The sequence below is a fragment of the Orcinus orca genome, chromosome 9, assembly GCF_937001465.1.
Source record: "Orcinus orca chromosome 9, mOrcOrc1.1, whole genome shotgun sequence".
Lineage (NCBI taxonomy): Eukaryota > Metazoa > Chordata > Mammalia > Artiodactyla > Delphinidae > Orcinus > Orcinus orca.
The window spans coordinates 12,194,806-12,220,909 of NC_064567.1; the positions used below are offsets into that span (position 1 = coordinate 12,194,806).

General features: G+C 39.7%; 2 protein-coding genes across 5 annotated transcripts in view; one reads left to right on the forward strand and one right to left on the reverse strand.

Annotated features, from left to right (window-relative positions):
- MGAM (maltase-glucoamylase) overlaps positions 1 to 26,104 on the reverse strand; it is a 123,953-nt gene extending 97,849 nt beyond the window's left edge. For 3 of the 4 annotated variants that reach the window (XR_007479354.1, XM_049715062.1, XM_033432306.2), the window contains exon 1: positions 2,160 to 2,278. The gene's annotated coding sequence lies outside the window, so the exon portion shown is untranslated. Of the gene's footprint in view, positions 1 to 2,159; positions 2,279 to 6,160; positions 6,243 to 25,278 lie in introns of those variants that run through there. The other variant, XM_012533911.3, reaches the window with a different exon arrangement.
- Positions 9,409 to 10,479, forward strand: TAS2R38 (taste 2 receptor member 38). The gene is given in 3 exon segments (XM_012533869.2): positions 9,409 to 10,015; positions 10,018 to 10,210; positions 10,212 to 10,479. Coding segments are annotated over 3 exon segments (999 nt in total). The 5' UTR covers positions 9,409 to 9,477.

Sequence of the window (26,104 nt, forward strand, 5' to 3'; positions counted from 1 at the left end):
CAAAGAGCGACTGCCCGAAAGCTGTGTAACTAACAAGAGGTGAAACCAGAATGCAAGCGCAGGCAGTCTGGTCGAGCCTACGCTAGAACACAAACGAGAGTGCTGCCTCCGTAACCCCACAGCCCAGAGCATGTAAGAAGTCAAATGGCTACGCTACAAAAGACAAGGCAGCACTGACAAATGTCACTGGAAAAAGAACACTCCCATTGGGGAGGGACAGGAAAGAAAGAAATTAAAGGCCAAGATAGATGGGAGTGGGAAAGGAGGAGAGACGTTAAGATTTTGGGGGCTAAGGGATCAGCATAAGCAAGGCACAGAGGTAAGAAAGAATGGGACCTGCTTCAGAAACTGCAGCAGAAAGACCAGGGAAGACAGTTGTGGGAAAGTCAGGAACATCATTGGAAAAGTACCCTAGAGTCGCCGCATCACCGAGATTCTGTTAACAAGAAGACTTCCACCAGCAACAGGGACCCATCACAGGCTGTCATAAACATGAAATAGATTTCTGAGCCTAGGGTTTCTCTGCCTAGGACTCAACGTGCGATTATCTGTCTCTGTGAGTCTTTACTCAGAATATTACTTCTTCCCACACCTCCAAACAGAACAAGACATATCCATAGGGAACACTGAGAGCTGTACAAGCTGCATGTCCACTGGAGTGGCCCAAAAGTATGGAACTCTGCTACCCTGAGATCCTCCATGGGCATTCCCTGAAGACCAAAGAGTCAGTGGATCACAGTCAATCCTGGGCAAGAACACCCGTCTCTCCCTGTGCAACTTTCCCAAAACAAAACTTTATTCAGGCTTCTCTTCTAAAATAGCCATGGTCTACTTCTCACGATAAATCGCACTTTTCTCTCTTTAAGGCCCTCACTGTCATTTTGACTCCACTACTCCAGTGTTTTTCATTATGCACCAGTCAACTTGGCTCATGGCTGCTTCTGCATTTTTGCCTGAGGGCAGCCCTCCACCAGGGCTGTGTCTACATCCTCTTGTCCTGTTTTCTGTGAAAACCCCTCTCCTATTGCAAAGCCAAGTTTAAAATCCACTTGGTCATGAAATTTTCTCCAAACACTCAATTCACATTGACGTTTCCTCTTTTCTGAACTACTGAAGTAATAGTACATTCAAGAATAGTGTTCTGTCTTATGGGTGAACATACCCCAAAGTGCTCAGGGGAAAGCTGGCCTCTCATCAAGTCCCTGCTGGCTGAGTTCCCTCAGAGTCTCCCCAAAGCCAGACCCACATGAGGAGCCTATTCTGACCTCCTGAGTGGAGAAGGGACAGCTGAGCCCCAGTGTGTGTTCTCCATCCTCCTAGCATCGAACATGGCAATGGATTCTCCCTTCTTGGAATAAAATCCTTATGAAAAGATACTCATCGGTCTGGATTTTACCAGCAATGGACTGTGGGTGGGTTAGATAATCCTGAAAGTATTCCTAAATAAGCTTATTAAAATCTGAAACAGGTAGATGTAACATTGAAATCAAGTTAAATCATCTTTTGGACACTGTTTCCATGTTAAGTCTTCAGCTGGTGGTTTAGTAGTCCCCTGCATGGTGTCATAGAAAGAGCATGGGGTTTGGAAACAAACTAGCTGGGGTCTGAATATTGGATTCTCTGCTTACTTTCCACAGACCTTGGGCAGTCATTTCAATGCTCTGAAGCTCAATTGCCCTCTCTGTACATTAGGGGTGAGAATATGTGTGACATATATTATTTTGTGCCTAAGCTGAGATAATAAGTCCCTGATATCCAGTGTCGGTTTCCCAGTCCCTCCCTAACTTGTCTTTTCTGAAAATAAAGTCAAATAAAACCCAGAAAGCGGTCGCATTAGCTTAAATTCTGTTAACAACTCCTCCTTCAGTTCATCCACCCCCAGAAAGAGCCTCACTAGCCTGGGCCGGAGGAGGTGTTCTCTTGCATCCATGGACCACCGACAGACAAGGGCGGAGCATCAGTGCCTCCCACGGGGAACCACAGGCTGAGGGGGAAAAGCAGCCCAGCCCATGACTTTGTTCTCCATGGCTCCTTAACATTCCTTCTTCCCCCATCTCTCCCCAGCCCCCCCCACTCCCAAGCACATGCCATCTCCACACCTTCTTGTCACAAAGCATCTCTCACAGCCTCCACAGCCTACAAAATTGTATAAATTGTACCTCTTTCTTTTTATCGCAACCGAGTTTCTTCTTTCATTCCCAAAATAAGCTCTTCACATCAGACGCTATCTGGCAACGGAGAAGTTGCTTAGAGTGAGAGTGATTTCCCTGCCCAGAAATGTTCAAAGAAAGGTGAAAATAAAAGAGACTTATAATGGGCATTACAACATTTCCTTCTCTTGTGAAATACCTATTATTCAGCAGTTTTACACGACCTTTCACCCTTTCCTACCTCACCCCCACAGACAGGAATATGTGCAAACACCGGTGTGAGTCCAAGGAGAGAGTTATTAGGAATAATATATTACTTAGTATTCACCTGTTAGTAATAAAACTTTATATTTGTATAATACATTGCAGTTTTCAGAGCACTTTAATCTGTATTATCTCTCTGATCACACAAAGAAATAGAGCAGGAATTTTTAATCCCCATGTATAATGAGGAAACAAACTAAGAAAAATGATTTGCTAAAGGTCACTCAAATACTGGCCAAGTCGAACTAGTGCTAACTTAGTTTCAATCTAGTAATCCAGCGTTCCCAGAGTCTGAAGTCGGTAAATCCAGAAATTGCTTTTTCAGACTAAATACTTGTTCATTCATTCAACAGATTCAAAGTTCACTCTCCACCACGTATCCCAAAGAGGAAAGCTCAGATCCCATCCATTATCAAATTCTACCATCCTCCCCTCACAGATGGATACTTAAGTCCAAAGCTTGTCCTAGAGATTTCTACCATTTCCTCCATGGCTCCCCTACCCCACGTCCACGGAACCAGCCCAATCCTGTAAGGGACCCCAATACAGTCCTAACTCACCAGTTACAGCTGACTGGACCAGCACTGGACAGCTGATCCAACCCGGTCCAATTGGATTCTCTCTCCCGGAAATTAGGATTTGAGACACAGAGTCTGAATCATATTCAGGCTGTGGGATCATGTCATGTTACTGATAGGCAGAAATTAAGGTTTTACTGAAAATACCTGTTTCCCCAAAGGAGAACAGGATAGACATATGGAAAGAAGCAGGAGTAAGAGATTATGCAAACCCAAAGAAGAAAAAGTAAAGAGACTAGCTACCAGTATTTTTCCTATTTCTGTTAAGACCAATACACAACAGAATTTCAGGTGATTCTCCTGCTTCTTCACCAAAATACTACTTCTACAATTACTACCACCACTGCTTCTACTACTAACCACCATCGTCACCACCATCATCACCACCACCACCATCACCATCACCACTATCACCATCAACACCACCATTATCACCATCACCACCACCACCACCACCACCACCATCACCACCACCATCACCACCACCACCACCATCACCACCACCACCACCACCACCACCATTATCACCACCACCACCATTATCACCACCACCACCGCCACCATCACCACCATTACCACCGCCACCATCACTACCACCATCATCACCACCACCATCACCACCACCATCACCACCATCACCATCACCACCACCATCACCAGCATCACCATCAATATCATCCCTTCCTGCAGCCATGTACTGTGAGTCTCTATACCTGGCAACCAAATAGTCTCTGATGGCCCGGCTATGGCAGGCTCTCATTGTCTCCCTCTGTCCAGTGCAAATACTTTCAACAGAAATTTCTAACCACTCCAGTCCAACCTACAAGCAACATATTGGCAACACTTTGCTGACTTCTACAACCACTTGCAATTGTAGGACCTTCAAATCCCCACAAAGGCCCTCTGAATTATATGGCCTCCCTATAGAATTGTGCCTTTTAGTTCAGGAATACATGTAATCTAGGGGTATGTGGTGACACACTGAGAGGTACATAACACATCTTCTTGGAAAATCAACTTTAGTCAAAGTCCTTGGAGAGGAATAGGCAATTTGAATCAATATTTGGAATTATGAAAAATATGGCAGTATAAAGTAATGGCATGCATAATTTTTTTCAACATAAAACACTGAATTTACAGAAATTTTCCTGTGAGCCTGCTTCCCCCAGGTCCCCACCCCAGGGGAAACTGTGAAAAGAAAGCCATAGGGAATGTCTTAAAGGCGCCAATAATGTCTCACAGCCACACACAGGCTCTGGCTGTCGTTGTTGCCCTCTTCTCTGGCTTGGCCTCTCTCCCCCACACACTCCCTCGCCATCCGCTCTCTGGGAATCTCCGTGTCACACCATCTCCCCTGTCTCTGCTAGACAGTGACCCTCGAAGTGTCACTGCTGCTCCGTGCTCTCTTCCTTTCTCCATTACAGAGAAACAGAACAGGGCTGATGTCATCCAGCGTCTCACAGCTCTATCAGCTTTTACTTAAAACCTCCTCTTCCATAATTCATATTAGTGGACAAAATAAAGCTCAGAAAGGGGCCTGAGCACCTTCTAAAGCAATCCCTACCCACAGGTCCCTGCTGGGGAAAGTGACCCAAGTATGTCCCTAATCACAAGACTCCGTGCTGGCACCTGTGCTGACTGGACCTGGGCCGGGCACTAACCCAAGACAGCCAGACTGGCATCTCCAGACACCGCCTGCCGTGTGAGCACCAGACAACCCAGATTCTCCTTCTGAATGGAACGCAGAGAATCTGCAGCAGGATCGGTTAGTTGCAAGAGCAAAACTGAAAGGTAGAGAAACAGAAATAAGAGCTGTGTGAGACCATCTTTACCCTCATCTCCCCTGGCGTGACCTCTCTGCCCTCCTCCCTCTGACAGTTCAAAACGGACAGGATATGCTTTAAATGCAGGAAGCAGAGACGTCCTTCCTTTTGTTTCCTCTCTTGCGCTTCCTGTTTTCTGCCTCTTCGTGACAAACGAACCTAGACACAGGGCAGGTTGCCTTTCCCTCTGTCCACTTCCTCGCTTCACATCCCCAGATGGGCAAATGGACTCAGAGCCCTTCTCACAGGCAAGTTATCAGTTAGTCATTGCGTTCAGCTTCCAGTCACAGTGGCCCAAGCATTGTGACTTAAAGACAGAAAGATATTACCTTTCTCACTTTCTCTGCTCTCTCTGGAGCACAGTAGTCACTGGTGTGGTTTCACAAACTCAAAAACTTAGGATTGAGATTCTCTTGGCTTTTCGCTCATGGCTGGAGCTCCAACCGTAACATCTTAGTTCAGGCACAGAAAGAAGAAAAGGAGACAAGGGCTTTCTAAAAAATCCCACCCAATGTCTTCTTCTTGTGTCTCACTGGCTACTCTTATCTGAAGGAAAGATGGGAAATGCAGTTTATTTTTAGTTAATATTGACATACCCAATAACACAGGGGTTCTGTTGGCAATGAAAAGGAGAGAACTAATAGTCTGCAGGCAATTAGCAATAACTACCATGAACAGAATGGCAAGTTGGATGCGTGGATTCTGCCTAGGTCTGCTGCATGCTCCAAACCAAGTTGTACCAGAGTTCCACCTTGGGAGCTTTCAGACGCTGGTCTAGCTTTCAATAAAGTAACACACGCCCTACACCCCATTTCCCTGCTGCTCCTCTCATGTAATCGGAGTGATTGGCAGAGCTGAATTTGGGAATTCCCGGGACTCTTGGCTACATGCCATCTAAAAGCATCAACATCCTAACTCCTCACTTAGTAACCCTGGCCAAGATATCTAACTAACCTTCCTGAAACTCCACTTTGTCATCAGTAAAATGGAAGTATCACTACACTCTTCACACAGCAACTCTGAGATTAAAGGACATTCAGCCTGCCATAGCATGATAAATGGTGTCTAAAATTTCACTTCTGTGACATACGCGTCACATTATTGCAAGAGTAAATCAATGACTGGGGTGAGCCTGCACGGAGAGCAGGCCAGGAATTCCAGGTCTCACGGTGGCCTGGCGCCACCTCGTGGCAGCTGTTGAGTAATGATAGGAAGATTCTGGATCCCAAGCTGGCTTTGACTTGGGAAAATGGGAGGGATTACATGACTCTTCAGTTCGATTATCTGGGGAGTTCGGAGACACAAGACTCATCCGCAGGTGCCATGCTTCCTAAGAGCAACTTACCTGTTCTTTCCCACTGGTCTCAGACAACCCTCTGAGGCAGGAGATAAGACAGGCCCCAGGCTGAGCAGCTGGAGTCTGTCCCCTGTGGACAGATACTCCAAGATAAATATAATGGCAGGGGCAGGGAGGCCCCTGATAAAAGATAAAGAGACCACACATTTCCATTCTTGAGGTCAAGGAGACTTACCCAACTACACAGGAGCAGAAAGGCTCCTCGGGGGCCAAAAAGGGAGGGGGCACCACCCCATAATAGGTGGTGTCAACCTTCCCATAGGCCTCTGTGCTGGAATCCATCTTGGCTAAGAGATGCACAGGCACACAGGGGAGGACCCGGAGTTAAACCAAATACGGACTCAGAGCCAGGCAAAGCGAGATGATTGGCCAGAGGAAACCCAGAAGAAATGCCCACATAAGTGATTCAAACCACCATGGAGGCGCGACTCTCTCTCTGAGCCAGCCCGTGTGCGCCTATTCACAGGTACTTTTTTCCTCCTAATAAACACTTGTTTCACTACTTTCCATTTCTTTGCTGAAATTTATTTCTACAAAGCAGACAAGCCAGGGACTTCTCACTGGCCACTGGCCCTCATGGTCTAGTGGCTAGGATTCAGCGCTCTTACTGCTGTGGCCTGACTTCAATCTCTGGTCAGGGAACTGAGACCTTGCTTCAAGCCACTGCAGGCCGAGGCCACCCAAGATCACCTCCATAACTGTCTAACCACAGGGTAAGAACTGAAGCCAGTCCCTAGGTAGGAATGGGGGCAGGTGCCAGACGAGAAGAAGCCAATCATGGATCACTTTATATTATAATTCTCACAGAAGTGAAAGAAACAGTCTTGGTCAGGAGCCCAGCCCCTCCAGTCTCACCTGCTACAAGGCAGCACTGGCCTCGTCTCACCCATCAGAGCACAGGGCTTCTTCCTACCCTGGCACCTTCCTGGGGGCAATATCCTCCATCGTCACCATGGCCCTACTTCAGAACAACACCATCCCAGTCATCTGTTTCCTGTCAGCTGTCTGTCCCGTTAACATTAAATTGTTTCTTTCAGTTACCTCTCTTATCTCAAGTCGTTTACCTTAGTTTCCCATCTAAATTAAAATGATCTCTCTCCCTGAGGAATACACGCTTTCACGTATAAACTGCCATTTCTTCACAATTCCTGTTGTCTTGGCTTCCTTTCTCAAGGCCTCATGGGACTTCCCTGCTGTCTCTCCCCCTCCACCCCTTTGCTTTGCATCTAGATAATTAAGTAGGTGAGGGAGAGTGAGGTTGCAGGGACTGAGGAATCTCAGCTCAGTGATGTTCAAACAGGAAGCTCACTTCGTTCTCAGAAACGTACATACTTTCTTACAATAGCCAAGATATGAAAGCAACCTAAGTGCCCATCAACACATGAATGGATAAAGAAGATGTGATGTGTGTGTGTGTGTATATATAGAGAGAGAGAGAGAGAGTGTGTGTGTGTGTGTGAAATACTACTCAGACATAAAAAAAGAATGAAATTTTGCAATTTGCAACAACATAGATGGACCTGGAGAGTATTCTGCTTAGCGAAATAAGTCAGGAACAACAAATATTGTATGTTTTCACTTACATGTGAAACCTATATATATTTGGTGAGAACACTTAAGTTTTACTCTCTAAGCAAATTTTATTAATACAATTCAATGTTATACGTTGTATGTTACACACTGGATCCTCAGACTTTATTTGTACCCTTTTACCAACCTCTCCTTATTTCTCCCACCTCCCAACCACTGGCAATCACTGTTTTACTCTTTGTCTCTATGTTTGACTCTTTTTCTCGTATTCCACATACAGTAGAAGTGATACCACGCACTATTTGTCTTTCTCTGTCCGGCTTATTTCACTTCGCACAATGTCCTCATGGTCCATCCATGTTGTCGCAAATCACAGGACTCCCTTTTTCTCATGCCTGAATAATATTCCACCGTATCCATTCATCCATTAACGGACCCTTGGGTTGTTGCCGTATCTTGGCTATTGTGAATAATGCTGCAACGAACATGGGAATGAGGACATATCTTTGAGATCCTTTTGCATTCCCTTTGGATATATACCCAGAAGAGGAACTGCTGGATCATATGATAGTTCTATAACTAGCATTTATTGATTGGACGTCATGTGCCAAGCATAATCCCAGTCATGTTACATGTGTCAATTCGGGTCATCCTCCCAACCCTCTGAGGTAGCCATTATTTTGTTCGTCATCTCTATTTCATATGAGATGAGCGAAGAGGGTTCAATAACTTGCCAAGTTCTCACAGAGAGGAAGCAGCAGAGCCAGGCCTTGACCTGAAAGAGCCTGGCTCTAGAGCCCACACTCTGAACACAGAGCGCCCTTCAGAGGAGGACATCTGAGAAGGGACAGAGGCTCTGATTATGTACACAGGACCCTCTAGGCCACTGTGAAAACTTGGCTGATACGGTGAAGGAGATGGGGGGCCCTGAAAGGTTTGAACAGAGCAATGACATGATCTTAGTTATATGTTAACAGGATCGCTATTGCTGCTTTGTAGAAAGTGGGGTATGGGAGGGAGGGTGGGAAGCAGACAGAGCAGTTGTAAGGCTTCGGCAATGATCCAGGCCAGATACCCACCCCCTACCCCTTCATAGCAAGATGCTGGCCTTGTTCATGTTAATACTCCTCTTGCCAAGCACAGTACCTGGCATAATAATGATGGTTGAATGAAATCTTTGGCAATGGCAGTCATACTAGTCATACAGGGGAGGAACCATGCACTTGTCCATATTAAAAACATAGTCTGTGATCAGTCACCCTCAGGGGTGATAGAAGGCATGCAAATGGAGAGAGGCACCATCTCAAAGCCTAGTTCACAGAGAATATATGCTTTGTCTGCTGCCAGTTTCCTTAAAACCCATAAGCAAATCCTGCTCTCCTCTCCACTCATGTGGGTCCAGATGGGCATGCAAAACTGGGCTTGGGAAATCAAGACCTTGTCTTATTTGCATCCCTCATGCCAGGCCATGGTCCTCTGGGAAGGCTGTTGTTACAGAAACACCTGGGTTTATTCAAAGCTTCTGCATCACCCAAGAGATAGAACCATCACTCTTCTACTCTTATGATGAGCCTTTGTGTGTATCCAAGAGATATTCTAAAGCAACAATATCCCTCTAAGTTTACTGTCAGAACGTTTTATGCACTCACTCTGGGATAGCTCTAGAGCAAGAGCTGGATGTCTTGTAAAGGAAAGGTCGTGGCTCAGGATGTACACTTACCCTTCTCTGCTGGGCGGTGTTTGAGTCTTAGATTAGCCAAGTAAGAAGAGACATCATGGTGACTCTGACTGCCACTGTAACTGTGCCCTATGAAGTCAGGAATGCATTTCTGTTCTTTTCAGTCCTGGAGTTTGCAGTAGGGATCCTGGTCAATGCCTTCATTTTCTTGATGAATTTTTGGGTCGTGGTGAGGAGGTGGCCACTGAGCAACTGTGATCTTGTCCTGCTGAATCTCAGCCTCACCTGGCTTTTCCTGCACGGGCTGCTCTTTCTGGATGCCATCCAGCTTACCCACTTCCAGTGGGTAAAAGACCCGCTGGGCCTCTGCTACCAGACCACCCTCATGCTCTGGATGCTCGTAAATCAAGCTGGCCTCTGGCTCACCACTTGCCTTGGTCTCCTCTACTGCTCCAGGACTGTCCATTTCTTTCACACCTTCCTCCTCCGCTTGGCAAGCTGGATCTCCAGGAAGATCCCCCAGATGCTCCTGGGTGCTACTTTTTCCTCCTGTGTCTGCACTGTTCTCTATTTGTGGGACTTTTTCAATAGATCTCACTTCTCAGTTGCAACCATGCTACTCATGAATAACAATACTCAATTGAGAAACTGAGAAAACTCAATTTCTATCATTCCTTCCTCTTCTGCAGCCTGGGGTCCACCCCTTCTTTCTTGCTTTTTCTGGTTTCTTCTGGGGTGCTGATTGTCTCCCTGGGGAGGCACATGAGGACAAGGAGGGCCAAAACCAGAGACTCTCGGGACCCCAGCCTGGAGGCCCACATCAAAGCACTCGGGTCTCGTCTCTTTCTTCTACCTGTATATGGTATCTTTCTGCGCTGGCTTCATCTCGGTGCCTTTGCTGATGCTGTGGCACAACAAGATCGGGGTCATGGTCTGTGCAGGGATACTGGCAGCCTGCCCCTCGGGGCACACAGTCATCCTGATCTCAGGCAATGCCAAGCTGAAGAGAGCCGTGGAGACCATTCTGCTCCGGGCTCAGAGCAGCCTAAAGGTAAGGGCGGACCGCAAGGCAGATCCCAGGATGCCAGATCTATGTTGAGAGTGGACACGAAACGGGCTCTTCATAACTATGCCTCTGATTGTTCATAAAGCCTTCAGAAACCGATTCCAATTTCTTTTCTAAAGTATAACTCCAAGTCTCTCTACTTTACATCCATGATCCCACCCACAGTAGAATAAAATAATTAAAGCTCTACACATGGCCTAGGCAAGTATAATGGCATTGGTTGTCTAGGTGTGTCTTGATAAAATGAACAAAATAGAGAAGTGAAGTGCTCAGTGTAAATTCTTTGTATACTATAGCTTACTAGTGCTTGATATGAGCCAAACCATGAGAAATCACCTCTTACGAAATGATATCTAAATCCCAAGATAGCATGGTTGGTTTTTCACATGACTGCTATTTCTTAACATGAGTGCTAGTGGGACTTCCCCGGTGGTCCAGTGGTTAAGACTCCGTGCTCCCAAAGCAGGGGCCCTGGATTCGATCCCTGGTCAGGGAACTAGATCCCGCAAGCCGCAACTAAGATCTGGCACAGCCAAATAAATAAATATTAAAAAAAAAATAGGTGCTAGCATATAATATTTAAACATATTCACTACTATGGCAATTATATTATCCTCCTCAAGCTCCACAATATTCACGGAAACACAGATATGAAAAGACAAACTTGGAAGAAAAAGGTGTCATCACTTCAGCTTCAAGAGGTACTACATGAAAACGCCTACAGGAACCAGAGGATGGGTCATTTTGCCTGAAAATGCACTGATTCAGAAATGTACATTCACCTGCTTTAGAGTGGGAGAAAAAGACGGGTAGATACTTGCTCAGTGGGTGCCTGTGTGTGTCTCCTGGCTCTACTCCACTTGCTCATGAGGACAGTGCTTTGCCTGGTGCCAAGCACCGGTCAGTCTAGTTGGGGAACCTACCAAAATAGCCTCGCTAAAAGGCCTATTTGTGGAGACCGGCATTCTCTGCCTGCCTGCCAGGAATCTAGCCAGGAAGGCTTTCCTCAAATCACATCCTAAATGGCTCAGCAGAGAGAAAGGTATACCAGACATAGATCTTTATGGGCTTCAAACCAGCCCAGCCTGGTTCTGCCAGCTGTGGGTGCTGCCGAGTACTGCTTCCTCCTCCCAGGACCTGTTCTTGATAACTCCACTCCCTCCTCTCAGTTTTCCCAAATTACCCTTTTTGCCACCTCCAATGGCTGCAAAATTTGTGCCTTCATCTGGTTTCCTTTCCTTGGTGGACACCAAAGTTGTCCTAGGTTTTCCTCAAAGACAGTGGTCTCCCTACTCTTGGCTTCACATTAAAATTGCCCGGGGAGCTTTTAAAATCTCGATGCCCAGGCCATTAGGAGTGGAATTACTGTGTCATAAAGTTGATGTAAATTTAGCTTTACAAGAAACTGCTAGAGTTTTCCAGAGCGATTCTAGCATTTCATGCTCCCATCAACAGTGTAGGAGAGTTGTTCTACATTTTCACCACATTTGGTATTGTCAGTCTTTTTTAATTTGGGCCATTCTAGTGGAGGTGAATGGTATCTCGATCTTGTTGTGGTTTTAATTTGCATTTCCCTGACAACTAGTAATATGGAGCACCTTTTCATGTGGTCCATGGCCATTTGAACACCCTCTATTATAAAGCTACTATTTGACTTGTTTGCCCCTTTTTTTAATATTCAGTTGTCTTTTTATTATTTCTTTGTAGAATTTTATTGATCTGCAGCATTTGTGTGTATGTTCTTAAAATATATATATATATATATATATATAATATTCAGCCTGTAAAAAACTAAAAATAGAGTTACCATATGATCCAGCAATCCCACTCCCAGACATATATCCAGAAAAGATGAAAACTCTAATTCAAAAAGATACATGAACCCCAATGTTCACAGCAGCACTATTTACAATAGCCAAGACATGGAAGCAACCTAAATGTCCACTGACAGACGAATGGATAAATAAGATGTGGTATATATATAAATACAATGGAATATTACTCAGTCATAAGAAAGAATCCATTTCCAGCAACATGGACTGACCTAGAGATTATCATACTAAGTGAAGTAAGTCAGAAAGGTAAGACAAATATCGTATGATATCACTTATATGTGGAATCTTAAAAAATGATACAAATGAACTTATTTACAAAGCAGAACAGACTCACAGACATAGAAAACAAACTTATGGTTACCAAAGGGGAAAGGGGGCAGGGAGGGATAAATTAGGAGTCTGGGATTAGCAAATACAAACTACTACATATAAAATAGATAAACAACAAGGCCCTACTATAGTATAGCACAGGGAACTATATTCAATATCTTGTAATAAACTACAATGGAAAAAAATATTTAGTCTAACAATCTATGAACAGGATATAGCTCTTCATTTATTTGTCTATAATTTCTCTCAGCAATATTTTATAGTTTTTAGTGTAGAGGTCTTGCATGTCTTTTGATTAAATTATCCCTAGGTATTTAATATTTTATAATGTTACATACAGTAATGTTAAATGGGGTATTTAAATTTTCATATTTCAATTATTTGCTGCTAGTTTATAAAATTTTTGTACATTAACCATGTATCTTGTCACTTTCCTAAATGAATTTAATAGTGCCAATAGTTTTTTGTAGGTTCTTTGAAATTTCATACTGAAACAATCATGCCATCAGCAAATAAGAGAACTTATATCTCCCTTCTCAATCTTTATGGCCTTTATTTAACTAATTTCACTGGCTGGAACCATCAGTACAATCTTGATTAGAAGTAATGTGAGTATACATTCTGCCTCTTTCCTGATCTTACAAAGAAAACATTATTTCACCATTGAGTATAATATCAGCTGTAGATCTCTTATAGATCTCCTTTATCAGACTAAGAAAGGCCATTTTTATTGCTAGTATGCTAAGAATTTTTATCAATGGAGGTTGAATTTATTGAAACGAGGGAATGGTTTCTCTCCTCTATTTTGTTAACACAGTGATTTATATTGAAAAAATTTTGCATGTTAAATCAGTCTTGCATTCCTGGGATAAGTCCCAATTAGTCATAATGTATTATTTTTATATGTTGCTCTATTTGACTTGCTAACATATTGTTAAGAATCTTTGCATCTATCTTAGTATGTACTATTAACAACTTTTATTCTTGGTAGACTATATTTGTTACTTGCCCTTTCAAAGAGAATCTGTGGGTTATAAACTTTATGAATCCTCTATGTCTAAAATTGTTTGCCCAGCTAAAATAGGCTAGCTGAGTATAGAATTCTACATTCAAGTTTATTTTATCTTAATTACATGAAGATATTGCTACTTTGTCTTCTCAAAAACAGTATTACTAATGTTATTCTATTTCTCATCCCTTTGCAGTTTATTTTTCTTTTCTATGTAAAGTTTCTCCTCAGAAGTGAATTTCTTTCCATTATTTTCTTAAGTTTCATTTTATTGTTTCTAGTTATGGGTGTTTGTTCTTCTGTTTGTTTTTCAATCTTGCTTGGTAGCCAGAGAAACCTTTAATCTTAGGAGTCATGTTTTCTTCACTTTAGGAAAATTCTTCGTCATATTTCTTTAATATTATCTCCCCTCTATTCTCTCTCTTTTTTCCTTCTGAAACTTCTTTTAGCTGAATATTTAGGTTCTGGACCTATTCTTGTCTTTGACTTTTCTTTAATATTTTCAGTATTTTGGGACATGTTCAGGGAAGTTTCTCAGCTCCGTTTTCTAGCACATTTTTTAATCCCTTTGTTTTTTTTTAATTAAAATACATTTTTTTAATTAATAGAATTTTTATTTTGTTCTTCTTCATAAGCACCTGTTCTTTATCATAATGTTTGGTTCTAACTCTTTGAAGCTAGTTTTTGGAAGAAGTTACCTCCTTTGGCTCTTTGAGAATATTAAATATTACTTTAAAATCCTTTTTAGGCTGCATTATGACCTTTAATTCCTAGGTTATATGTTCCTTTGGTGGTTGAGTTTATCTGTGTTTCTGTAAAGACATTGGTGTTACTTAGCAGTTTTGTCATTCTTAGCTGTTTGTACAGGAATTCTTTCCACACTCTGTGGCAGGAATTTCTCCTAGTGTAGTGGCTTCACAACTGTGTAGATACTAACCTTGAAGATGACTTAGCTTTAGATTTGTCTGCTGGGCAGAGACATATCAGAATTTGTTTCCAAGAAACACAGCCCTAGTTCCCGCTTCACGATAGTAAAGCAGCAGACTCTGTGGTGGTTTTGAGTTTGTTTTACTCTTTTAGAAATGCTTCTCCAATTCTGGTTCATGAAACTTTCTCTTGCTTGAGTGTGGCTAAGAAGTTGTTCATTTAAAAAATATGTATATATCATTTTAATGGGTTTTGTGTAGAAGGGAGATATTTTATCAAATTTCTCATGTGCCACCTTGAATTTAAAAAGAATCACTGATATTTCTAGTTTTCTAAAATATTTTGTAAAGAATAAGAATTATTTTTAACATCCTTTCAGCAACGACTGAGTTAAATATTACTGTATCCTCTGTTGTGCTGACATGATATATTACATCAGTGATTTCTGAAGAGAAGTTATGAGTGCCTCAGCAGCTGTTTGCTTGATGTTAAAGAATATTTAATAGTTCCTCTGGGGTACTTTTTATTTATTTTTTTAATTTTGTATTCCTTTGTTTTGTTTTCCACTTCCTCGTTCTTTTAAAAGCGAGGTCTACTTAAGTCTGGTATTAGAATTTGTATGAGTGGATTTCCCTAGATCTAGTTTTATCTTCAAATGATGACTGGAAGAATATTTCTCTGACTTTACTATTTCACTCAGACTTTGGTCTGAAGATCTGGTTGCTGTGTAAAACATTTAGTTAAATTTCTAGTATTTAGTTGTTATTTATCACATTATTTTTCCTAAATTTTCCTGCTTTCCCGTTGGGTCATTTCTCTTTGTGTGGGGAAATATATTCCTGGAAAAGTTGAAATTGATTATTATATTTCAACTGAGTAATAGTCGCTTTTTTTTCTAGAGAAAAACTATAATACTATTTTTGAAATGAAACGTACCTGTTGGTCTAGAGGTTCTACACTTCACTGAGGGTATGACGGTCCAAATTATATTCACTTCTGTCTCTGAAAATACTATATTCTTTGTGTATAGGTCTGAAATGTGAAAAATACAGTACTAACTAGAGACCTAGAATATTGTCCTAACCCTGCACCTCATAAAGCTTTGCAGTAATGTCTTTTTAACCCAGAAATGGCTTTCTGGCTTCTATTCAGCAAAAGTTCCATATCTCTTAGAGAGGCATGGAGAAGGGTACTGAAGTCTCCATTTTCCTGCTTGACTTTGCTTCATTGTTATTGTTTTAACTGCTACTGCTCTTAATATTCAATACCAAAAGCACTACAGACCTCAAACATAAATAAAAATTTTCTCTGCTTTTGTAAATTTAAAAAAGAAAAAAAGAATCTTTGCATCTATTTTCATGAGAAATACTAACTTCTAGTTTTCTTTTTTTCTTTTAAATATCTTTGTTAAGTTTGGTATCAAGGTTATTCTGGCCTCATAACATAAATTGAGAAATGTTTCCTCTGTCTTTATTTTCTTTAGGATTTTGTAAAATTGGTATTATTCCTTCCTTAAATATTTGATAGCATTCACCAGAGAAGTCATTTGGGCCTGAAATTTCCTATTCAGGAAGCGTTTTTTAATTATAATAATTACAATTTACTTAAGAGATACAGTATTAATAAGATTGTCTATTTCTTCTTGTGTCTATTTTTGTAAGTTGTGCTTTTAAAGGAATTTGTCTCTTTCATCTAAGTTTGTAAATGTTTTGCCATAAATTTGATCATATCTCTTTATTATCATCTTAATGTCTATAGTATCTGCTTTGCTATTCCCTCTTTCATTCCCAATTTAGATAACTTTTGTTATCTCTTTTTAATTCATCACTCTAGGTAGAGATTTATCAATTTATTGATAATTCCAAGAAATCACCTTTTGGTTTCATTTATTTCCTCTATTTCTTTTATTTTCTTCTACCTATTTTTTTATTATTTCCTTCCTCTACTTTTTAGGTTTCTCTTCCTGATTTAGCTTCTTAAGTTAGAGAATTAGATCATTGATTTTAAGTCTTTTTTTCTGTTCTAATATAAACATTTAAAGCTTTAAGCTTTAAGTTTCCTGCTAAACACATTTTGCCACATCCCCACATATTTCAATACATTGCATTTCCCCCCAGCTTTATTGAGATATAATTAATGTATAATGTCTGTAAGTTTACAGTGTACAATGTAACGATTTGATTTCACATATATATTGCAAAATGTTTACTACAATAAGATTAGTTAACACATTCTTCACTCACAGAATTACCATTTTGTTGTTGTTGTTATAGTTACAGTGAGAACACTAAATCTTTATTCTCATAACAACTTTAAAGTATACAATATAGTATTGCTAAATATAGTCACCATGCTATACATTAGATCCCAAGAACTTATTCATCTTATAACTGAGAATCTGTACCTTTTGACCAACATATCCTTATTTCCCCCATGCCCCATCCCCTGGCAACCTCTATTCTACTCTCTGTTTCTATGAATTTGATGATTTTAGATTTCAAAATAAGTGAGATCATGTAGTACTTGTTTTTCTCTGTCTGGCTTATTTTATTTAGTAATATAATGTCCCTTAGGTTCATCTATGTTGTTGCAAATGGCAAGATTTGCCTTCTTTCTCACAGCTGAATAATATTCCATATTATATATGTGTGTGTGTGTGTGTGTGTGTGTGTGTGTGCGTGTGTACACACACATCCATCTTCCTTATGCATTCATCTTAGGTTGTTTCCACATCTTGGTTGTTGTGAATAATGCTGCAATGACCATAGAAATGACCACCTCTCTCTGATATACTGATTTCATTTCCTTCGGAATATATACCCAGAAGCAGGATTGCTGGATCATATGGTAGTCCTATTTTTAACTTTTCAAGGAACCTCCATACTGTTTTCCATAGTGGCTACACCAATTTGCATTCCCATCAACAGTGTGCAAAGGATCTTTTTCTCCACATCTTCATTAGCATTTGTTATCTCTTGTTTTGATAATAGCCATTCTAACAGGTGTGCTGTGATATCTCATTGTGGTTTTGACTTGAATTTCCCTCATGATTAGTGATCTTGAGCACCTGTTCATATACTTTTTGGACACTTGTGTGTCTTCTTTGGAACAATGTCTATTCAAGTCCTTTGCCCATTTTTTAATTGAATTGTTTTTTTACTATTGAGTTGTGTGTGTTCCTTAAACGTTTAGGATAGTAACTCCTTATGAGATATATAGTTTGGAAATATTTTCTCCCGGTTGGTAGGTTGCCTTTTCATTGTGTTGATTGTTTCCTTTGCTGTGCAGAAGCTTTTCAATATTCCTTTTTTATATAGGATAGACCGCTCTGTTGATGCTGAGTGTAAAGCCATAATTTGCCCCCCGAAGGTCTTTTCTGATGCTTTTATTCCACTTGATCTCTCGGTAGCTTTCTTTTTTTGATTCAGGTACTATGAGAATGGCTGAGGGCTCAGGGCAGTGAATTAACAGACATGTGCTAGTTTCCTATAGCTGTTTTTAAGATGCTTAATTTAGTTTACAGAAATTTGACATTACGTGCCTAGGTGTGAGTTTCTTTTTATAAAATCTGTCTGGAGTTTGCTGATTCTGTTCAGTCTATGAGTTGATATTTTTCATTAGAGAAATTATGAGCCATATTTCTCCATACGACTCCTCTGGATACTGCCCTCAAGAAACTTTTTTTTTTCTTTCTAAATTTTTTAATTAGATTTAGAAACAACAAAAACAACAAAATTTTTTTTCTCTTTCTAAAATTTTTTAATTAAATATAGTTGATTTACAATGTTGTGTTAGTTTCAGTGTACAGCAAAGTGATTCAAAGTGATATATATATAATTGAATATATATATTATATTCAATTATATATATATTCTTTTTCAGATTATTTTCCCTTATAGGTTATTACAGAATATTGAGTATGGTTCCCTGTGCTATACAGTAGATGCTTGCTGGTTATCTATTTTATATATAGTAGTGTGTATATGTTAATCTCAAACTCCTAATTTAATAAGTGGAGTGTCAGACCTTTCCCAAAAGTAGTCTCACACACCCCTATGATCCTAGACCACCACTAAGCACCATGTCCAGAAATGAGCTACTCTCTTCTCCTAGGAAAAAGGACCTGCAGGGCATATTCGCCATACTTAAAGTGTTCTTAATAAAAAATTTATCAACGTGTTTCTCCCTTGAACTTTATTATCCTCACGCATTTTGCAAGAAATATCTTGCAAAAGGTAGAGAAGGAGAGATGCAGAATAGCAGGGGAGCTGCAATTGAATAAACTTAGAAATTTCAATGTTAAGATCTAAGGGTGATGCAAAAAATAATAAAACATATTCTGTTTAGTGTAGAATCTTCCATTTACTTGGGGGAATACACACCATCATATAGGGAACATTTAAGTGGTGACAAGAGGCTGTATGTAATTCAGTGTCAAAATTTTTGGCATAAACAAAATGTGTGACCAGAGTTCAGATCACAATTTAAGTGAAATGACATAAACAAAGGGGTAGAAGTGAGAATAAGCATAGTATATTCTGTACAGGTAGGTCAAGGTCAGATTGTAGAGCCAAGCTCAAGAGCTGAGTCTTCATGTTAATGGTCATAACAAAACCTTAAATAGGGAAGAGACATGATCATAGCAGTGATTTTATAAAGTTTTGTCTGATAGTGTTTTCTAATATTGATTTGAAGGGGAGGAGGTGAAAGTTTTGGGAGGTGAAAGTTTTGGAGGTGAAAGTCATATTAATATAATGACTAACAAAAATAAAGAAGTTGAAGAAGGAAGTTGGATTGAGTTTGTGGAAAATGGTAAATGTGGTTTGGAACTTATTGCAACTGGACTGACATCATGTCACCTAGCTGGAAAACACCAGTAGAGCCTTGGAAATGAAGCTAAAATTCAGATTCGAGGACAGAACTAGAAACAGACATATGGTCATCACAAGAGCAGCTAGTCTGGAAAATATAAATTTTTAATTGGGTTATAAAGGTAGAGGGAAAATGTTGGTAAGGTTGGAGGCCATAAATTTCTGGCAGCAGTAAGTGGGCAAGAAGTAATGAGAATCATTGGAATAGGCCAGATGCGTGTGCGCGTGCATGAGCGTGTGTGTGTGTGTGTGTGTGTGTGTGTGTGTGTGTGTGTGTGTGTGTGTGTGTGCCTTCCCAGCACCTCTTTCTTCTGAGAACAACCACATCCACCTAGCGGTAACTGCTCCTCATGCCCCAGTTAGGATGTTTACCATGATCCTGCCCCTGACTATATTTGCTGGGTCTTTTCTAGTCCCACCAATGTCTACCTTTGGGATTTTTCTAACTCGATCCAAGAAAAATTTGTAAGACATGAAATACAGCAGCTTCTCCTGGCTATGCTTCCTGCCATATTTCCTATCACAAGAGGAAACGAGCAGAGACAAGAGGTAGATATGGCAAGACCTAGTTTTATTTGGTTCTTGATGTTCCAGAGGTTCAGCTATATCCTTTGCCTGCTTTGGTTTCATTGTACAACCCTTTATTATATGCCATGAGCCAACACATACCACTTTTGCCTAAATTAGTTTGAATTGAATTTTTCACTTGCAACCAAAAGATTCATGATACAATGATAATACATAACCCATGAAGGGAAGAGGGGGATGTGACTGGTGAGTAGTACAAAGGGTTTCAGTTAGACTGTAATGTTTCATTTCTTGGATTAGGAGATGGGTGTTTATTATATTATTCTTTATCCTTTTTTGTACATCTGAAATATTACATGATATAGTTTTTAAAATACTGCATCAGAGACTTGACATTACACGTCACCTAAGTACTTTGAATATGTTGTTGCTGGGGCATTTACCTGGAGGCACACCGCTGTATAATTAGATTCACTCTGTCCTACAAAAAGTCTGATTTGGGAAAATTTACTTAGCACTAAATAACCTAGTTCACTTTCTGTGTCAAAATTAGTTTTCAGAAATGAAACAGATGACATGAAATAAATTTCTGAGCCTATAAAAAATTAATTTTCAATATATGTTCTCCAATTTCAAAATTATTGGGCAAATGTTCTATTCGTATTTAGAAGAACCTACACTTAAAAAGAACTATTTTCCATTTATGAAGCAGAATGCAGTTAAATATGGCTCCTAGTTAACAGGATTCAAGGATAAATTCTGTACTTTACATCTCAATGCACAATATTAACCTGAAATGGCAATCCACAAAAGAAAATAAGTTTTTAGTTCCAAATCAAAGACATGTAACAATTAAACATTTCTAACGTTCAATTTGTATTTTTTCAATGAATTTAAAATATTGTCTCCAATATCATACATTTGTGTTATGTGCTCAGTTGAGTAAAAATAAAAAGTTTCATATAGTTCTGGCAAGTGTTTGTCTTATGCTTGGTTAACTTCATTCAGTATATTCATTGTCAAGTACTATAGGCATTTGAGTTTGTAAACCACTGGTTTATAAGCCACATTACTATGAAAACGTATAAAGGAAAGGTGTATTTCTTCACTCAGAAGGAGGGGGAAAGATCTCTGAGGTTTAACTTTGACAGAATTACACACAATATCCATCACCAAACAAAACGATGAAATTTGTGGCTTAATGTACCTCCACTGCAGTTAATTCGCTGTTTACACCAGCCATCACCACAAAATCTGTAGGTCTTACCTTTATAATTGTGTATCTGGCCAATTCAAGAAGCCAAGGAATAGTGTTCCTCAAAAATGATTTCACAGAAATCATTAACACAGAAATTGCCACGTTTAAAAAACATTTTTCAGTTTTGCTTTACAATTTCCAAAATCTTAAGGCCATCTGTTAGCAAAGACGCTTCAAGTTTTCTTCTCATGAGTCCATTTTGATAAGTTATATTTGTGTAGTGATTTATCTAGTTTATCAAAGTTTAAAACTTTAATGGCTTAAATTTACGGTACTTTCTTACCATCATATTTCATAGAATCTAAAATAGCATCAATTGTTAAGATACATCCTTATTTTACACACTACTAAAGAAGAAAAATTCAAAGCTGTCAATTAAACAATGCTTTCTTATCAGTAACTATGATATATCCTAAATCCAGAGATGTCATAATGAGAAAAAAAATGTGTTTCTCAGAGTCAGTGAAATATGGTATATTTTAAATCTCAGTGTATATGTTCCTTTGTTAATTTCTAATGTTGCTTAGTAGATGCATGGAGTACAACAGACTATCGTGTGGTGAATCCTATTCACACAAAGCCCTGTTTTTTCTGTAGTTCCAGACCTTTCAAGTGTGTCTGGTACACGGCTTTAATTACCACATCCATGAATATTTTAGCACAGTGGGTTTCTTGACGAATGATGCAATGAGCAGGTTTCAGTTCTTTGCCATTGCGAAATGTTGCCACAGTGGTTTAAATTCAGTAATAAGTCTGACTTTAACACCTACCATCACAGAATTTCCCCCTAGTCACGCTTACTAATTTGAACTTTCTATAGTAAAATATCAAAGCTTTTCTTAGTACACAGATATAGATCATTTCTTGAAGTTGTAGATATCATGGGTACCATTTTAATAAATGCATTGGTTGCATAACCTTTTCAATCAATATCACAAGTAAATATAGCTAGCTACTTGTAATGATTATTTATACCCTTGCTTTCATCTGCTGCAATTATAAAACACCACAGATTAATTCCTCTCCAGCAAGTGCTCAGGCAATATTCTAAGCAACAGTACTTCTGGCTATAATATATTCATGAATGCTTGATTCTGTTGAAGTCATATAATTTCTCCTTCACTTCGTAGACAATCTTTAAGAAATTCATTGGCTGTAAAGGATTTTATGGCCTCTTTTCCACAAAAGCATTTGGGAAACGTTCTATTTTCATTCAGAAATTAATCGTGGAAAATCTAGTTCTTTCTTTCAGTTAATTGAGTTTTCATCATATGTCTTTTCTATAGAGCAGCTGTTCTTTAATTTGTTTCATAACTGTATTTAAGTTTTATTTTTTGGTGAAGACACATTTTGCATTTTCAATACATAAAATATTGTTTACTTTTTGCAAAGAAAGATGTTCTCTCCCATTTTTCTGAAAGCATATAGACTCTTCATTCTACTTTTTGTTTTCCCTCTTTCAATAGACTTTAAACAACTCTTGCTCTACTCCAGGAAAAAAAAATAGCTATGTAAACATGATAATAGCTTGTACAGTAATTGGATTCCTTCCAGTGAGATGGTGAGATAGGAGGCAGACGGAGGGAGCCCTGGCCCCTGCTCCAACAAACTACTGCCCGGAAGGAATGTGTTTTCAGCAGTGTCAGATCTTCTAGATACCTGGATAGCTATTGAAATCTCCAAAGCTTCAAAATGTTAATTCAAATTTCTTTCTGTTTAACAGATCAAACAGAATATAGCTGCAATCTGTGGGCCACCAGTTTGTAACCTCTGCTACCAATTTGCAGCCTCTCCCTAACGGGATATGAGAGAGTATTTTTCTGTTTGAGCAGAAAAGAAATGAGGAACTGAGACAAAGAACCATGAGATAAACTCCTAAGAAGGTGCTATTTAGGCTGAATAACTCAGAATGTAATGCGGGACTATTATCTACTGGTGCACATAGCCCTGCAGAATCCTCCTGAAAGTTGCTGAGTTTCCAAACTAGAGAGAAGGGTAGACTCTTTCATCTTACTAAGCTTCCTGTCTGTTAGGCCTGTAGTCTGGAGACCACAAAGAGGCTCTGAGAGCTCCCAGTATGGAGAGAGTGGGGGCTGGGTGGAGGTCGAACAGCCACAGCCCATGAGCAATTACAAGTCAAACTCTGTATTGCACTTGACTTATTAGTCCTAGATCACAATGTTTCTCCATCAGAACTTTAGATATCAATTTATGGTCTTCTGGGATTTAGAATTTTTAAACAAAAATCCGAAGAATAGTGTTTTACCTCCTTCTTAGGTTTTTCCACCTAGAAGCCTCTGGAATATATTTTACCTACTTTTTTAAATTAAAACAAATCACCAGAATTATGCAGGTTTGAATCTAATTTCATTGATTTTGCCTGACTTTCAGCCTTTTCAATTACATTTTCTTCCACAATTTCTTTGGTTATTACTGCTGTTTATTAAGTTTTCGTGTTTTCTCTTCTGCAAACCACAGCATATGTAAACGACCTGCTAGATCTGACATCACATCTCTTTCTCTCTCCTCTAATCACATTTCTTTTTTCCTTTTTTCTATGAATTCTGAATTAATATTTTAGTAATATCTTCAAATATTCTCATTTTTTTCTGGAGCATCTAATCTGCTATTCAGACCTCTTCCCTCCACTGATTTTTTTTTAATCAATAATTAAATCTTGAAGCATTTGTTTTTTAATTTCATTATATTAGGTCATATTCTTTTTACAAAATCAGTGTTCTCTAAACTCTGAATGAAAATATAAGTGAGATGTCTTCTAACATTTCCTATGACTTATAATGACTTTATTTCACAGACAGGCATTGGATCTTTTTTTTTCATAATGCTCATCTTATTTTAAGTTATTATATTCTCACACATCCATTGATTTTTTTTTCTATATATTAAACTTTGAAGTAGGAGGTTAGTGAGTCTTTTACCCCACATTTGAAGTTGTGATGGGACCTGACAGATGTTGGAAGCGTTAAATATTGTAAGATTTGATGAAGGAAGATGGGGGAAGTATTTTATTTTCTCTGGTTCTGTTTTGCCAGGCTACAGACAAGCTGAGCAGAAAGTCTGATCACTGAACATAGTGTTTCTTCTGCCTGGTGCTGTGGCAGCTTGACAGAAATGAAGTCATGTCCTCCCTACCCAACTGAATGACTGTCCTCAGCAGAAGGACTTCTAATTTATTCAATGAGCCACTGCACAGCGTGAAAGCCAAGTGTGAGCATCTCCCTAGGATCCCTGTGCTAGAACCTGACAGCCTTCCCAGAGGCTCTAAAGCATCCCCTCTCCAAGCTCCCTAGCCACACCTCACCTCCAGGCCCTAACTCTTCAGATTAGGGTATATATCATAGAGCTCTCCTAGGGGGTCCTTCTAGTTATTCCCAAAGCAGGCTTATTCTGTGCATTCTGGATTGTCACCTTGTCTGAGTGGTAATGTACATTAAAATAACACAGTAGTGGTGATATGTATGTGAATATAAATTAACTCTATCACAAAGGGGGCAGTTAGCTACCATCTGAGGTACTAGAGTCATAATTCATACTCCAGGGTGGTTATTTAAGATACGAAGCTTTCTAATCGGGAATTATTATCTTCAGAAATGGTCTAGCACTTAAAGTTTCCTTATTGAAAACTACAATAGCAAATGTGTTCATTAACATGAAGAATACAACACAAATTTTTAACTGATTAGGAATATTTTGCAGACCCTACAAATACATAAATTGCAAAACTCCAACAAACCTAGAAGCCTAATGTCATGCTGCAGTGCTCTAAGCACTATGGATGAGCTGCAGTTACAGCAGTGATGAAGACAGACTCAGCCCTGCTTCCATGATTTCATAGAATCTAGGAGGGAAAGCAAACAAGAGCACTTTCCCCTCAAGGATAAAATATGAGACCATATCATGAGACCATAGATAAGGGGCACCTAGAGCCAACTGGGGCAGGGAAGGAGAACTGGCAGGAAAATTTTCCTGAAAAAAGTTAACATTTAACCTGAGACCCAAAGGATGAGTCAGAATTATCTAGTTAAAGAGAGTATACAGGAATATAGGACTTGCCTGGCAGTCTGGTGGTGGAGACTTCACCTTCCAATGCAGGGGGTGCAGGTTCGATCCCTGGTCAGGGAGATAGGATCCCACATGCCTCACGGCCAAAAAACCAAAACATAAAACAGAAGCAGTATTGTAACAAATTCAATAAAGACTTTAAAAAAATGGTCCCCATCAAAAAAAAAAAAGAGAGAGCATACAGGAACATATATGTGCTTGGGAAAGGGGAGGTGGTTCTATTAGTGCTTTGTACATACTACATGCTCAATAAATATGTGTCAGGTGAATAAGTGAAGACTTGAATCCAAAAGAGAGTGTATGAAGAACAAACAGTTTAATGTTGCCAGCAGACAGTGCTAGGGGGCTGGCAGATATAGTGTCATAAGATGTACTGAAAAACCAGAACCTATATTCCAAGTGCCTAGCAGAGTCTCTGGCACATGGTAAGCACTCAACAACATCTGCTGAAAAACTGAACATGCAAAGACCCATAGACCATGTTAAGGAGCCCAAAACTGATCCTAAGAGCAATGGAAAGTTACTAAAATATTTCATCAAGGGAATGATATGATCAAGTCTGCATTTTAGAAAGATCATTCTGACTGAAGAGTGGAAAACTGTTAAAGCCAGATTATGACAGAGAGGTTTCTTTAGAGATTGTTGAGGAGGTCCAGGAGAGAGCAGATGGTGACTGGATACAGGGTAGCAATGAGAAAGTGGAGGAGAAGACAGGTTTGATAAGCTCTGAGGAGACAGAATCATCATGACTTGGAGTTTGATTGAATGGGAAGGAGGAGAGAGAGAGAAGCCAAGGATAATACCCTCATTTCATGAT